The 14,418-nt window shown below is 35.7% G+C and overlaps 1 protein-coding gene across 1 annotated transcript in view; it reads right to left on the reverse strand.

Moving 5' to 3' along the window:
* Positions 1–4,900: 4,900 nt before the first annotated feature.
* Positions 4,901–14,418, reverse strand: part of INPP4B (inositol polyphosphate-4-phosphatase type II B) — a 599,434-nt gene continuing 589,916 nt past the window's right edge. The window contains exon 25 of the mRNA XM_058550121.1: positions 4,901–5,086. Within this exon, the coding sequence (XP_058406104.1) occupies positions 4,954–5,086 (133 nt within the window). The 3' untranslated portion in view covers positions 4,901–4,953. The remainder of the gene's footprint in view (positions 5,087–14,418) is intronic.

Raw genomic sequence — 14,418 nt, forward strand, 5'->3', positions numbered from 1 at the left:
TAAGCAAGATATGGTTTTTCAGGCAATATCAATTGTATTAGGTCTCTCCCTTGATATTCACTCTCTCTGGGTACTATACTTAATTGTGAGCCTTGTTTTCCTTTTTCAACTTAAAATTCTAAATATTCATGTAATCTATAAAAATTCAAGATCAGGAGAGATTATTACATGTATTTTTTTGTTGCTGGTTAATATTGCCTTACAATTTTTTCCAACTCCTTGTTACTAAAAGTCATATATGATTTGTTTCTTTGACATCAGAAATGTTTTAGACTTTCTCTTACTTGCTTAGAAATAAAATTCAGAGAGTGTTTCATGTGCACTACGACTCAGAAAATAAAAACCCAAATACCTATACCTTAACCCTATAACTAATTGGCCTGCAATATTGTATCTAAAACATTAATTTCATTTTCCTGTTCTTAAAGACACTTTTTACTATATATAGCATCTGTTTGGAGAGGAAGTTCTAACTTAAAACTGCTGAAGAAACAAAAGATATAATATATTGGACTTGTTTTATAAAGCAATGAAAGATAAATACGGGGGAAAAAAAGCATAGCCTTTGCAGATTGCAGCTGGGCTAAATGAATGTGAAGTCATGCTAAAACTGTCAATCAACTACACAACTCTCAGCAAATTATTCTCTTCAGTAGTGCATAATTTGTAAAGCTTCAGCTATTAGGGATGCCTTGTGTTCAATATGTTCATTTCCCTCTGTAACTGCTGATTACAGTTTTTCTCAGACCGGTTTCTTAAATCTGTGATAAAAGTTAATTTCTTTCCTAAAAGGTTACAAAAGACGCCCTTTATATTGAACTGAAGGATTGATATACTATCCTGTTTGGAAATCTAACACCTAAGACATCCGTGGTGATTTAGCATACTGCCAGAGTTTAATTTGTTTAATCTAACAGTTTGGGTTCCAACTGAGCTATATTTATTAGACTCTGCACACAGTAATATGTTACTGTTTTTCCTGCTTTTAGCAAATGCTAAAATTATAAACTTAAAAAATTGATACTGAAGCACATTTTCAGTAATACTCTAATTAGGCTACCATTTCCCTGAATTTAGCCTGGAGCCGTTATTGCTTACACCAAAGCTGCATTGCTAAGATTTGCCTTGCCAAACATCCCACAGCGATACATTTTTAAATGCCTCTCTATGATTAAATAATTTAATTATGAATAAAATATTAACATCAAATATTACTTATAGACTAATAAGAGTCTTTAAAGAGGGTAAAAACCAAAACAAAATTGCACCCATCTGAAGATGACTGATTGCATTCAATATCATTTTAATAATTTGATACTGCTTCCAATCACTTGTTATTTTCTGGAGAAAAAATGATGGTGGCATTTAGTTGTGTGCCAGTAAATGTTTAATAACTGGCTTTCCAGCAACTAAAAGCCCCAGTTTGCAGCACTTGGCAATTTCTGTGGTGTAAATACTCCCACTGTGGTCAATTTCAAGCTACCAATGTGATGTTACTGAATGCGAAGCCAGGAAGAGATACACAGTGGCACACTATAACATACTATTTCAACTGTACTGACACAATTGACATAAATAACCTGAAGAACACAGATAAATTGTAAATGTAGTAAAATAATCAGGAAGTGGTAAGTTTTGATTATCATCTTTGCCTTTAATAAAATTTATTCAGTTGTATTTCATAATTTAATATTTAAGGATGGCTGTGTTTCACTAGTGGCTTACAAAATTCCTGAAAATTTAATGATCCACCCTCATGAGTCAGCATGAGCCAGTTCCAGCACACCACTGGTATCATCTCTTCTTGGCACATATCAAACTTTACATAGGGAGGGATTTGATTTGCTTGGGAAGAAAAGCATTACTCCATACAAACCTTTGTCTTTTCTACCTGGAGTCTTATTTTATGCAAAATTGATAGTTGCATACTTAGTTGAGGAAAAGAAAGGGAAGTACCCTCCATCCAGATGCTAGCTTTTAAGACTTCCCAGTTTTTCAGAGGAAAAGGTGTTAGTCTTATAAAACAAGGACTGGAGGTTAGTTACATGGCGTATTGCTCTAACTGGGCGGTTGGTCATTTTAGCACAATTTGTCAGCTGGATTAAATGGTTGCTCTGACTCACCAGATTATTAGACTGATCAAACTATTTACATTGAAAGATTGTTTTGGCAGAGTGTAGACAAACCCAAGGCAATATTTACAAGAAGAAAACCACCACATAAGCGAATGGGTATATCTCAGGGTGGTTCTGCTTCAATAGAATATTTCAAACTTTTGCATTTAGCTGCTTTGTGGAACAATTCCAGGTCCTGGATCTTTTGTCACGGGGTCAAAGGTAATAGGATTCCACCTTTCCTTGTTTTTAAATATGTTTTCTGTAGGACTCTGTAAATAGCTAATACAGAATAGATATCTACATTTGATGATATTAGAGGGGAAATATTTTTGAGCAAAAACAAATTATCTTGTTTGGAAATGTCATTTTCTTGGTTCAGTTTCTAGCTCAACATGATCTCCTAAAATAGGCCTGCTGGTGTATCTTTTAAATGAAAATATAGATAGAAAAGCATGACTGAGGCTGTATTTGTACAAAGGAGATTTTAAAACTTTTTGTTTAACATTGGATCTTTGATTTAGAAAGCCTTAACAACTTAAGAAATAGTGAAGATGTTTTCTAAGGATACTTGGACTATCTCTCAGGAAAGGAGCAATATTGTTGATAGAAACACAAATTTTCCTGATGAAATCCACTTTTAAAAGTATGCACAAATAGAGGCTTCCTACGGGGAAATGCAGATGACTATGCTAATATTAAAAACTTATATGCATTTGTATTACAGCAAGCTCTACTCTTTGAGACTTCTATTTTAGTACTTACTAAAAAAAAATCCTTGCAATATCTTCCAAAAATAGAAAATCTTATTGTTGGGTTTCTATTTAATTAATATTTTTTCCATATTTGAGTCAAGAGGTTTCATCTTTAAAAATACAAACAGAAATTATTGTTTATAAGAGTATTTACAGGATGATAAATCACTTAAGGTCTCTTGGAAGCCTCTGAATGAGGCTTCATAGTTATTCAAGGAAACCTCTGTCATCTCAGCCTCTTTACCCTAACTCCAATGGGATAATGAAAATAACCACAAATCCTACCATTTTCAAATGAAATTGAACAATTCAAAGATTGTATTTAATCACTGAAATGGAGAATGAAGTATAAAGGAGAACACCAAGATAACTTTGTCCATAAGTAGATCCACAGTAGACAGTACCTTTTTATTAAAAAGGCTGTAAATAGTTTGGCAACTGCCTCGAGTATAATGCCCACGAGTCATTAGCTAAAATAATAGATTGATAATTTTAATATTAAAAGCCCCAAAGGGTTATCTCAAATTTGTAGTAATTTGAAAAACCCAACATGAGTCTAGAGATCTGTTTGGAATTCTTATTTCAACAAGCATTTTTGTCAAGGAGCTATCACATTAGCTATGGAAGCCCCATAATATCGTCTGTTGAATGCGGTCATAGCTAAGGGATGTCTATGTAATAAACCTCTGGCATTTCCAAGCCTCTAGATGGCACTCTCCTCTGATGAGAAGAGAAAAAGAACAAATTCTTAAAATTTGGAGAAAATAGGTTTCATTTGTTCAGACCTTTGTACTCTAAGCATCAATTCCAGTGATAAATGCCAATTTCTATTTAACTATCTAGCATTCTTGCCTAATTTTCATGTATATTTAACATGGAAATTTGGAGAAGAGTCAAGCCACAGACTAGGAAGGTAAGAAGAGATTGTAACCATGGTTCTAAAATTATCTCGCTGGGTGATTGGGGGCATATTTTCCTTTGTGCTTTATCTATCCATTTATAATGGTGTTATACAAAATGATCTCTAAGTCAACTTCTAATTTGGAATTTTGGAAAACCTATGGTGTTATTTTATTGAATAAGGACAAATTTGAAATTCAGGTTAACAGAAATAATTGTTTTGGTTTATCATTAGTTATGGTTGCGTATGTTTTAAAAGGTTTATTCACCTATACTAATCTACACCAGACAATGCACACTTACACTCTCTATATTCTATGCCAAGATGACTGATAGAAAACATCTCAAAGCTATTTTATTGACTTTCATGAACTTGACTACATAAAGTTCAGGCTGATGAGAATTTTCATTTTGGACATCAACAGGCTGATCATCTTTAATTTCCTTGCAGTTTCACTTCCTCACAGTGTTTTGGCTATTATACTATAAAATTTTCTCTATTGCCACTTCTACAACTGGGCCATACAATCCAAGTCAGAGTTTTGAAAAGATACCATGTTTTTAAAAAGTAACTTTACTGCTTTACTAACACTGTTCATCTATCTGTTTAGGAAGAGAAGTCAAACCTCAATTGAATGACACAAGTCTTTGCAAGCACACCTGTTAACTCTTCCGTAGCCAAGATCATGAGTTAACTCTACCTAACTTCAATTCACCAGAAAAATATTTTTTAAATCCCACAAATGGGCTCTAAGGTGATGTGTGAGAAAGTCTGTGAAATAATATCTCAAAGTCTCTCTCCCCTTTACACTCTCCTATCCTCATTTGGCAGGGAGAGTGCCACTCTCTGAACCACTTCTAGCTCTCTTGTAGCAACCTATATTTTCTCAGAGTCTTTCCTTAAAATACTTCATGAGTGAAATTTACACTTTCTGAGAAGATCTCAACCAGCAAGGGGGTCAATACATAGAAGCTTAGAACGAGAAACACAAATTATTTAAGAATTTTTTAAATGGATATCTTTTAGAGTAATATGCTGATAACTAATTCAAATATTTCTGAGATTGGGGCAAACATCCCTGATCACCTCCATCCACAAATTCATAACAATAAAAAAATAAAAAAGGTGGAGATTATCCAAGTGAAGCATATTTGTGTTCCTGTTTATTTACATGTTGGTAAATTTAGGTGTCAGCTTTTCCATAAGTCCCCTCTGGAGGTCTGTAGTACTTGGGGAAAGCCATCAGCTGTAGCATGTTGAAAGCATACTTTCTGCATTTGATATTCTTCAGTACATTCTCTATGCGGCATCCTTCTCTGGTGAAAGGGGAAAAAGTACAACTTCATGAAACACAGAATAAATAAATATGCTTTATTTGTTCAATGCAGAGTTGCAGCAACAGTCCAAGTAAAAATAACAAAGATTCAACTCTACATTTTTCTTTTTTTTCCACAAATGATGATACATCTTACAAAATTAAATCCTAGGCCAGGCCCAATACCGTTATTGCCCGCAGAAAGAGATGATTAAAGTCTCTTTGCTCTTAACAGATATTTAAGGTTTAATAAACTCTTTAAATATACTTTGCTCCACAATACAGCTTCACTTTAATTTCATAAATATATCTGCCTTTTTATAACTTTTCCACAAATTAATTTCTCAGTCTCTTTAAAACACATTAAAATCTATATGTAGCCCTAAGGATGCAGGTTCTAGGAATAAGGCATTTAATTTATTAAGTCTGGCCCTATAGATTTTTAAAGGAAAGTTTCATTTCTATCTTACTTCATTATTTTAGCTGTGCAACAAAGAGAAAAAATGGCTTTCTGAGCAGCCTGGTCCAAGTCTCAGCTTTACAGAGGAAGAGTGCTTGTGCACAGGACAGTACAAAAAGTCACAGGTGTGGAAAACGGTGCCTCAAGACACAAACAAGACCTTGTTAAAAAGAATAGAAAAGTACTCTGAAAGCCAAATCAACCAAACAATAGTTACAAACAGGTTAATTTAATTACAAAACATAAATAGCCATTCTCTCCATAAAGTTGCTTGACAGAAAAGGGTTAATTGCAGCAAAGAAATAACATAACTAACAGGTTAAGAAATAGAACAGAATGTTCTATCAGCTGATGGCAACAACGACATTAGCACAGTGGAAATAAAGTCTGGAACCTCCCACATCTCTAGGACTTGTCTCCGAGTTTCAGTGTGTTGTGCAAATTCAGTCTTAATTTCTTTAATAAATTTAATGGGAAGAGGAAGAGGAGGTGCAGAACTTCAAGCTTTCAGGATTCTGTTCTTTGTCTTATTCCAAAGACAGTAATTTAAAAATTCTTCTTGAGCTAGTTAACAGTGGGAAACACTTTTCCATGAACAAAAGAGCAAAATAATTCACTGAATGCATAGTAATTCTTTCTTTTAGATTTTAGGAAAAACAAAGAAACACAATTCAAACATTTGTCTTTTCTTTTAAATTATGTGGATCTGAAAATGTAGAAATATTACAGCATTGTCCTCATAATTTAAAGTCCATTGTCATTTGTAGAAAAGAAAGGAATACAACGTAAAACTTATTGGTATTTGGCTAATAGTAATGCAAGACTTAAAATAAGCCACACAACTAGCAGATGTGAGCTGACAAGCAGCAAGGCGACAGGATAGAAGTGTCGAGAAGTTGGCTTGTTATCAGTTAGACAGCCTGTTTCAGGATCATCAGATTCATTCAGTGCTCCCTGGGTTTGTCTGCTGTTAAACAGGGGAGGTTTAGGGGAAAAAAGAAGATAGTATAGCATTCAAACAGTAAAGAAACTCAACCTTACATATTCTGAAATACAACACATTATCTCATACAATACAGCTGTTTCAGATGAAGTTTTTATACTAAATAGCCCCAATTACATCGTGTGTACTTTTTCTCACTGTACGACATTGACAGATGTATTAAAAAAGGAGATTCCTTTTGCTTTTTATGCAAGAAGGAAGAGAGAGATACTATGATGATATTCACATGGGTTGAATGTGTATGTACAAGGAAGAATCAAATAAGCATAACAGCACCAATAAACAAGACTGCAAGAATAAAACTAAAATATGGGACAGCCCATAAAAAATAATCTGATAAATACATCTCTGGAAAATGAAATGGGCGACATAGTATGTAGTGAAGCAAATGGATGTGCCTGGCACATTTAAACACACCGTCTATTAGTATTTTACCTATATAATGTATTTAACATTATAAAAATGATTTATGGAAATGGTTTGGTATTTAAAATGAACGAAACGTCTGACATGTCATCCTTGCCAGCCATAAGATTAGTTTAACAAACCCCGACTCAGCGCCCTTCTGTTAGTTCAGCTCATAAATTATGTTGTCCCCTGCTCATCTTACTTACATGAGGCCAACTCTATCTCCTATGGACTCCTGATCTTAAAAGAGATCCATATTTGCAGAGCAACACTTTGGAAAACAAAAGATTCTAAATTCCCAGGTGGTATATATTCCGTGTAAGTGAAAAATGGGCATTTGTAATTGGGCTTAAAAGCAGCTCCAATTATAGCAAACCTGAAACATGTCATACTGATATATGTTGAAAATAAAAGTTCCTTTCTATGGTATATTTCATCAGTATTCAGAGTATTCAGAATTTCAATCACGCTCAGTTGTCAAGGTGTGGTCTCATCCCTGTCAGATCCTCTAGGTTTTGAGGCAGAACACTGGTTGTTGCTCAGTCTTAGGAAGTCATGCAAAGGCAACTTCTACACGGGCACCTTAGCTTGCCTGGCCCCCTTCAACCAGTTGCAGCCCCTGAAAAGCCCTATACAGAAACTTTTGACCAGGTGTTGACCACATCAGTGGCCACATTTGGACAAGTCACAGTTATTTCAAACAGCAATCTGACTTAGTTTAAAACACCTAATCAATCACTCCATGCTGTGCTCCAGTGCTTCCTTATTGTTTGGTAAGACCTAAGGACTATGGATCAACTGACAAAGTGAAATAGACACTTATCTGGAAAACAAATGGTTTATTGAGCAAGACGGAGGATTATTTTGGACTTGCATAATTCCCATTGTCAGTTGAACAAGTAACTTGTTCAACTTGTTCAACAACTAAGGTACTTGTTCAACTTTCTACTGCACATTAGGTAGGAAATATACAGCAGAGTTTAAAGTATTGATCCCTTTGAATATGACTATGAAAAGCTTCATTGTCCTATATTATTTCTTGGATTGGCTTCTCAGGCTGCTTGAAATTCCTACATTGCTCATCCCAGGGAAATATTTTATTCATTTGTTCAATCAAGTATTACCAATGTGCATCTCATTCTTTTAAAATTTCTATTTTTCGTATATTCCATAAAGTCTATAATCTGCTAGTAGAGTAACACACAGAGAGGCAGCTGTGGTCTAGTTGATAAGAGCATGGACTCTGGAGTCAGACAAACTGGGTTCAAGCTTGGTTCAGTCATTTGCTAGTTAAGTGGCCCGGGGAAAATTATTTAACATTTCATGTCTCAACTTCCTTCTCTGTAAAATGGTGTTAATAATACCTACTTCACAGAGCTGCTATGAAGTATCACCAGTAAGTCAACACTTACAAAGTTTTTAGAACAGAGCCTGGCATAGAATAGGCATTCAATAAAGGTTATTATTATTATATCATTTGTATATCAATAAGTATACACATCTTTTAGTGTAGGTAGAATCTTTCTAACTAGTAGGAATGTATAATCAAACAAGGTTGTGAGCCACTCATCTAGCCCCACTGGTGCTCAAAAGTGGACGTGCCCATGGGGTGGTGTTGGAGGAGCAGAGGGCTGATCAGAGAAGTTTGCTTTTATCAATATAATTTGTTTAGGTCTCTGCAGAAGAATTTGTGCACCACCCCAGTGACCACATTTGGACAAACAATAGTGATAATTATTTCAAACAAACCACGTAGCAATCTGAATTAGTTTCAAACATCAAATCAACTATGCTGTGGTCTGGTTGAAAGGAATAGTTGAAAATAACTGGTCTATTTCATGTTTGAACAATCCTGGGAGTGACAAAAGAACACTTTTCAAAGAAGTTTATTCTACACACAGATAGCTGGGGAGGGGGTTCAGTTACAAAACATGTGTGCAGGCATGTCAGGGAGGGTAGTAGCGGGGCTGGGATAAAGGGCCACGAGAGGCTGGGTAGGTGACTTTAAGGTCTCCTTGGACTTTCAGATGCACAAAGTAAAGAGAGAAGCTCTGAAGTAATGCTTGCCTTTTCCTCTCCCCACTTCCAGCACAACTGGCTGCATAAACTCTAGCAAATACTCAACTCTTTCCATTAAAACTTCTCCATATGCACAGGAACAATAGGATTGTTAAAAGGACCAAATAAGATGATACACGCAAAAAACTCAGCACAGTACCAGGCATAAAATAAGGCCTGAAAAAATGTTAGCTGTTGTCCTGACTATTATCACTAATATCCTCCTCCTTAACACTCCCCCCTGTCCAGGTTTAAGGTTAAGGTTATCTGCAGCAAATCTTATCAACTTTGTTGAAATCTTGATTCCTCTCCAATGTCTTCTGTTAGTAGAGAAGTAGTTTTGTCTGTCTATCTATCTATCTATCTATCTATCTATCTATCACTTATCTATCATAGTATACATATTACATTCTGATTACAATTTTAGGTGAAATATTAACCACAATCTATCAATATAGGGATATAGAAATACTCTTTCCCAACAGGGCCACATAGACAGGCTCTGGTTGAGGAGTAGATTACTGGCTGAAAAGTAAGTTGAAAGGAACCTTATAACAGTCCTTACTCCAAAAATAGGGGACTAGTTTATACCAGTTGACTTTTTTTCTACAACTGCCAGAGCACATTTAACATTTTCCAGTCTGCTTGTTGTATGTGCCTTCCAAGTGAAAATTACTAAATTAAAATGTTGCCTTTTTTTTTTTGTTTTTGGAGGGGCAGTTTTATAATTGAGTTGATTCATTGTTTACGAACTGCAATCTCTGGAGATTAGAATAATACATTAAAACGTCTCACATATAATCATTATATTATTCAGCTGGAATTAAAAGCAACACGGCCTATGTGGCTGCCACAGAACTTAAAGCTTGAGGCCCATGTCCACGCCACCGAGTGCACGCAGGTGCTCTGGGGCTGCTTCGTTGCTTCCTGCTAAGAACAGCACAAATGGTCATTTCTTCACGGCCACAGATGAATTTTTAAGCACTCTGCAAGTGCAAACTGCAAAGGATGTATTAAGTAGTAATATTAGTAATTTCCTCATAGGGAGATTATAACAAATAATTAATTAGTGGCTGCCTTGGAAGATCCCCCGACAATGCAATGTCATTAGTTTTAGCCATCGCTGACTGGTAGATCACCATGGAAGCAAGTCACAATATTGTCTCCACTGAAAATGTGACATGATCAGACATTTAAGGGCAGTTACTGAATCTGCAGGACAGAAAATAATTTTCTTTCTCAAAGACCTGTCAAAGCAATCATTTAAAAGAGAAACAAGTAAAAGGAAATGTCTCACTTTAAACACATCACTGCCTCCATGAGGAGACATTGCCTTAAATAAAACCCACTGTGTGTGACTTGATGGTATTTGCTTGTTTCTCCCTCTTTTCTGTCCGTGACTACTGCTAAATCCTAGATCACAAGTCCCCCACTGCAGGCATCCTCTCCAGTTATTTAGACCTCTAATAATAAAAGTTAGAGTCCTCCTATCTTCTCCTGCTGGGTAATTATTCATTAATAGTTTTGATATTTTATTCCTTTAACCACTATCGCTCTTCAAGCTCCCCCAAAGGAAAATTACCAATTAAAACTGAATTGAAAAATCTTTGCTTTTGACCATAAAGCTGATTTCCCATGCTAAAAGGAGACCATTTCACATTGAATTACATCCAAGTTCAGAGCTATGGGCATACCACCTTGAAATTATGAGCCCAGAGTTTAAAGCCAATATCTTACAGAGCTTTATCTGACTCTACATTCACCTGATGAATCAATCTTTATTGAGCACCATGTTTCAGGCCCTAGACTGTTGAATTGGGTCAGATTTTAAACTGGCAGATCTCTCTAAAAATGAATATGATGTAAGTCTGGTATCAATAAGAGCTTTGAGAGTGGTACAGAAACCATAGAATCATAGATTCAGATGTAAAATTGCCTTTAAAAAAATCTTTAAGTTGAATTTACACATTTTATAGATGAGGAAATAAACTTAAAGGACTTGCCTATGCTTCTACAACAGCAAGTTGCAAGGAAAGGATCCTGAGAATGTAGTTTCCCTGGTTTACAGTTTGCTTATATCATAGTCAAGATAAGGGAACAAGGATTTTTTGTTTTCAATTTAGATCAAGGTCCATGAAATTTAAGTTCTCAAAATACTCTTAGATGACAAACTATCTACCAAAACTTTCCAAAAATTCAATTTATAATTAGAATATTAAAAGTAGATTTCCAGAACTTTTTAAAAATGGTGCAACTATTTAAATATAGGCAAAATTTTAATAAAAGTGTATCAAGGGGGGAATAATTTCCATTGGCCTAGAAGCAAAATTAGCCTTTGTGGCCACTGGATCACTAGCCATATTTAAAATGTCTTCTTTATTCTAAGTGGATTTCAGAATCTAATTCAAAATATATTAGTCAACCACAAGAAAAGCCCCTAAATGAAGAAATTACTCAGAAGACAGAAAACTGTCACTGCTTTAAGTGTCTGCGTCATAGAATGTTTCTAATAACCCTGGGCAAGTTTGCTATAACAGAAAGAAGAGTATTAAGCAAAATATGCAATCAGAGGAAATCCTCCCCATAGGGCACTGCATACATTTCTGGACATGGCATTCACGGAGGGCTACTGTCAACTAGAGGATACCAGAGTATGGTAACCAGGAAGACGATAGTGGACTTGGAACCTGGCATATCAGAAAAGACTGAAGACAGTGAGGTTGAGAATTTCATTGGTTTGGAAAAGCAGAAAATTTATGATTAAGTGGTTGTTGATCTCAGATAATCAAAGGATCTGTAATTTAAAGTCTGGGCACCTTGGAAAGCAATGGAAGTGTATGAAGTAAAGAAAGAGATTTCTTATGTATCACGTCCTATCATGTGATAGCTGCTTTGTAGATATTATCGCATTCATTCCTTACAAAAGTTCAAACTGGTCAGTGTTATTATCTCCACAGGCTCAAAAGGGATGCAAAACTTGCTCAAGTAGCAGAGAGGTGATTTTTATCCCTGTCTGGCTAACAAAAAAACCATACTCCTTTCCCTTTATGATTGGGATCCTACTACCTCTCAGAAACTGGCAGGTGTGATTTCTTGCCAGTTGTTAGATTAGATTAAGTGGCGTCTAAAATTGCTTTCATCTCTACGTTCCTGGGATTCTTTGATTCTATTAAAACACAACTGCAGTACTCTAGAGATGTATATTTTTTCTACGAGTAGAATAAGTGACAGTTCAGTAAGAAATAGTTGGGGCAGGGTGCAAAAATCAAAAAACCCAGAGCATGTTGACACTATATTTGGTCTCTACAGTTGTTCTTGCTCATTCTTATCTATTTTCATATTCTATGTTCAGAATTAAAAACAAGAAAAACCCCTGACGTATTTGACTGTTTTAATTTAATTTCTCCCTGGTACCACTTTTTGCAGTCTTCTTCCCATTTCACTCTGTGAGTTTTATAAAGTATCTGGAAAATAGGAATATCTTCTTGTCAGAAAAAGCAAGGCTCCAGTAGTGACACTTTCAGACAGTATCTAACCATTGCTTTGAAGAACAAGTACATATACCCAGAAGAACAACTCGAGAAAAGACAGGAGAGTGGCCTGGTATCAAATCTAAATGTATGTTATAAAAAAAAGTTTAAAAAGGAAAAAAAGAAAGGAGAAGGAAACACAATGAGTTGAAAGTATAATTGCTTCCATCAGATCATTATCAGAGAACTGATTCCAGTTTTGATCTTTGAATTTTAGAAAGGAGAATATTTGAATGAAGTCCAGAAAAAGATATCATAAATGATTAAAGGACTGAAGAAAAAAAGCTTTGGAGGAAGTGCTGAAGGTTAATTTTGTTTGGATAAAAGAAGGCTAATATGCGATGTGATCGCTATATTCAAATATATGTAAGACAATGGTAAAATGATTTTTGAGATATTAATTTGTGTTTTGCTCTCTTGTATTTCAGGCTGTAGTACAAAGCAACTGCCCCAGGGATTCTAACAGTACTGAAAGCAAGAGCTGCCTGAACTAAATAGATTTGTCCTTCTTTAATCTCACGACAGAAAATGTGAGGTGTCCCTTGAGGGGGAAAAGAATCTTTGAGGGTTGAGAGAGATAAAAGAGGGAGAGAGAGAAGCAAAACGACAGGGAGAAAGAGAGACAGAGAGCAGTGACTGGGGAGAGGAAAAAGGGACACAGGTTGGTGCCAGGAGGGTGAAGCTTTGTGCATTGTTCTGTGTCCCTGCCTGGTGAGGAAGGACCACCAGAGGTGGAGGGTGTGAGATGCATCTAGAGAGGCTGATCCTCACTCACTGGTCAGCTTCGCCGAAGATTCCTTTGTCTTGAGATTGGCTTGGATGCAATGAAATGAAAGGGCTTAAAGGTACCATAATGCATAGGAAATGGGCACATCAGTGGCTACAACTGACACAGATAAGCTTTCTACAAGTTTCAGTGCAAGATAAGACCTGTGGCAAGAGGAGCGCACAAAATAACAGAGATTGACTTTCCACCAGCCTCGCTGGAAAGGAGCTGAAACATGGAATGAAGCTTGTTTAAACAAACTTTTTAAAAAGAAACAAAACACATTACATCCTATAAACTTGAGTTAGTGGGTAGATAAATAGGGAAAATCTACGAAGAAATAAGTGCATAGGTGTAGATATACACTTATAACTCATTTTCTATTTCCCATGCAATATAATTAGCTTTTCTTTGTACAAGAGCTCCAACAAGATGACTTAGTTTTAATTGCTACAAAGTAGCAGTCAGATAGAAGAAAGGAGACATCATGATAACATTCTGTAAGTGTGTTTGTTGCTCAAGTACCTAAAAATATCAACAATCATTGTCTCATTGCTTTAGCTTGTCACTCTCCTGGGGTTTGGGATAACTTTTATCTCCCAGTTAAGAGGAAACTAACACGGAAAAATATAAGACTTCTGATTCCATTCTTGATAAGCACCAGACAGAGGTAAATCCATCGCCAGCTAGCTTTCCTGGCGGAGCTGGGAACCTAGCAGAGCAGGCGGCCTGATTCCACAGGCTGCTCTTAAACTCTCAAATAAAAATAAAAGTCTATTTATACCAATAGATTATAGCCTATGTTATTCTGAAAGTAGCCTAGGAAATATAGCAGGTATCAGTCAATGAATAAATATTTGGACAGGTATAATAGGAAAGACAATCAGCTCGGCTCCCTATTATCTATTCAGTTAAATTTCAACTTTTTCCCTTTAAAAGGGAAAATGTTAACATCTATCCGATAGGATTATTGTGAGATTATGTAAAGGCATCTACCACATTCTCAGCAGTAAAAATAAATAAATAAGTAAATTAAAAAATCCCCTCTCTTTCCCTCCCCTTGCTAAATTTCATTTCTTGTACAGATAGTGAGTAACTTAACCAGATG

Source organism: Diceros bicornis, chromosome 11 (assembly GCF_020826845.1).
Source record: "Diceros bicornis minor isolate mBicDic1 chromosome 11, mDicBic1.mat.cur, whole genome shotgun sequence".
Lineage (NCBI taxonomy): Eukaryota > Metazoa > Chordata > Mammalia > Perissodactyla > Rhinocerotidae > Diceros > Diceros bicornis.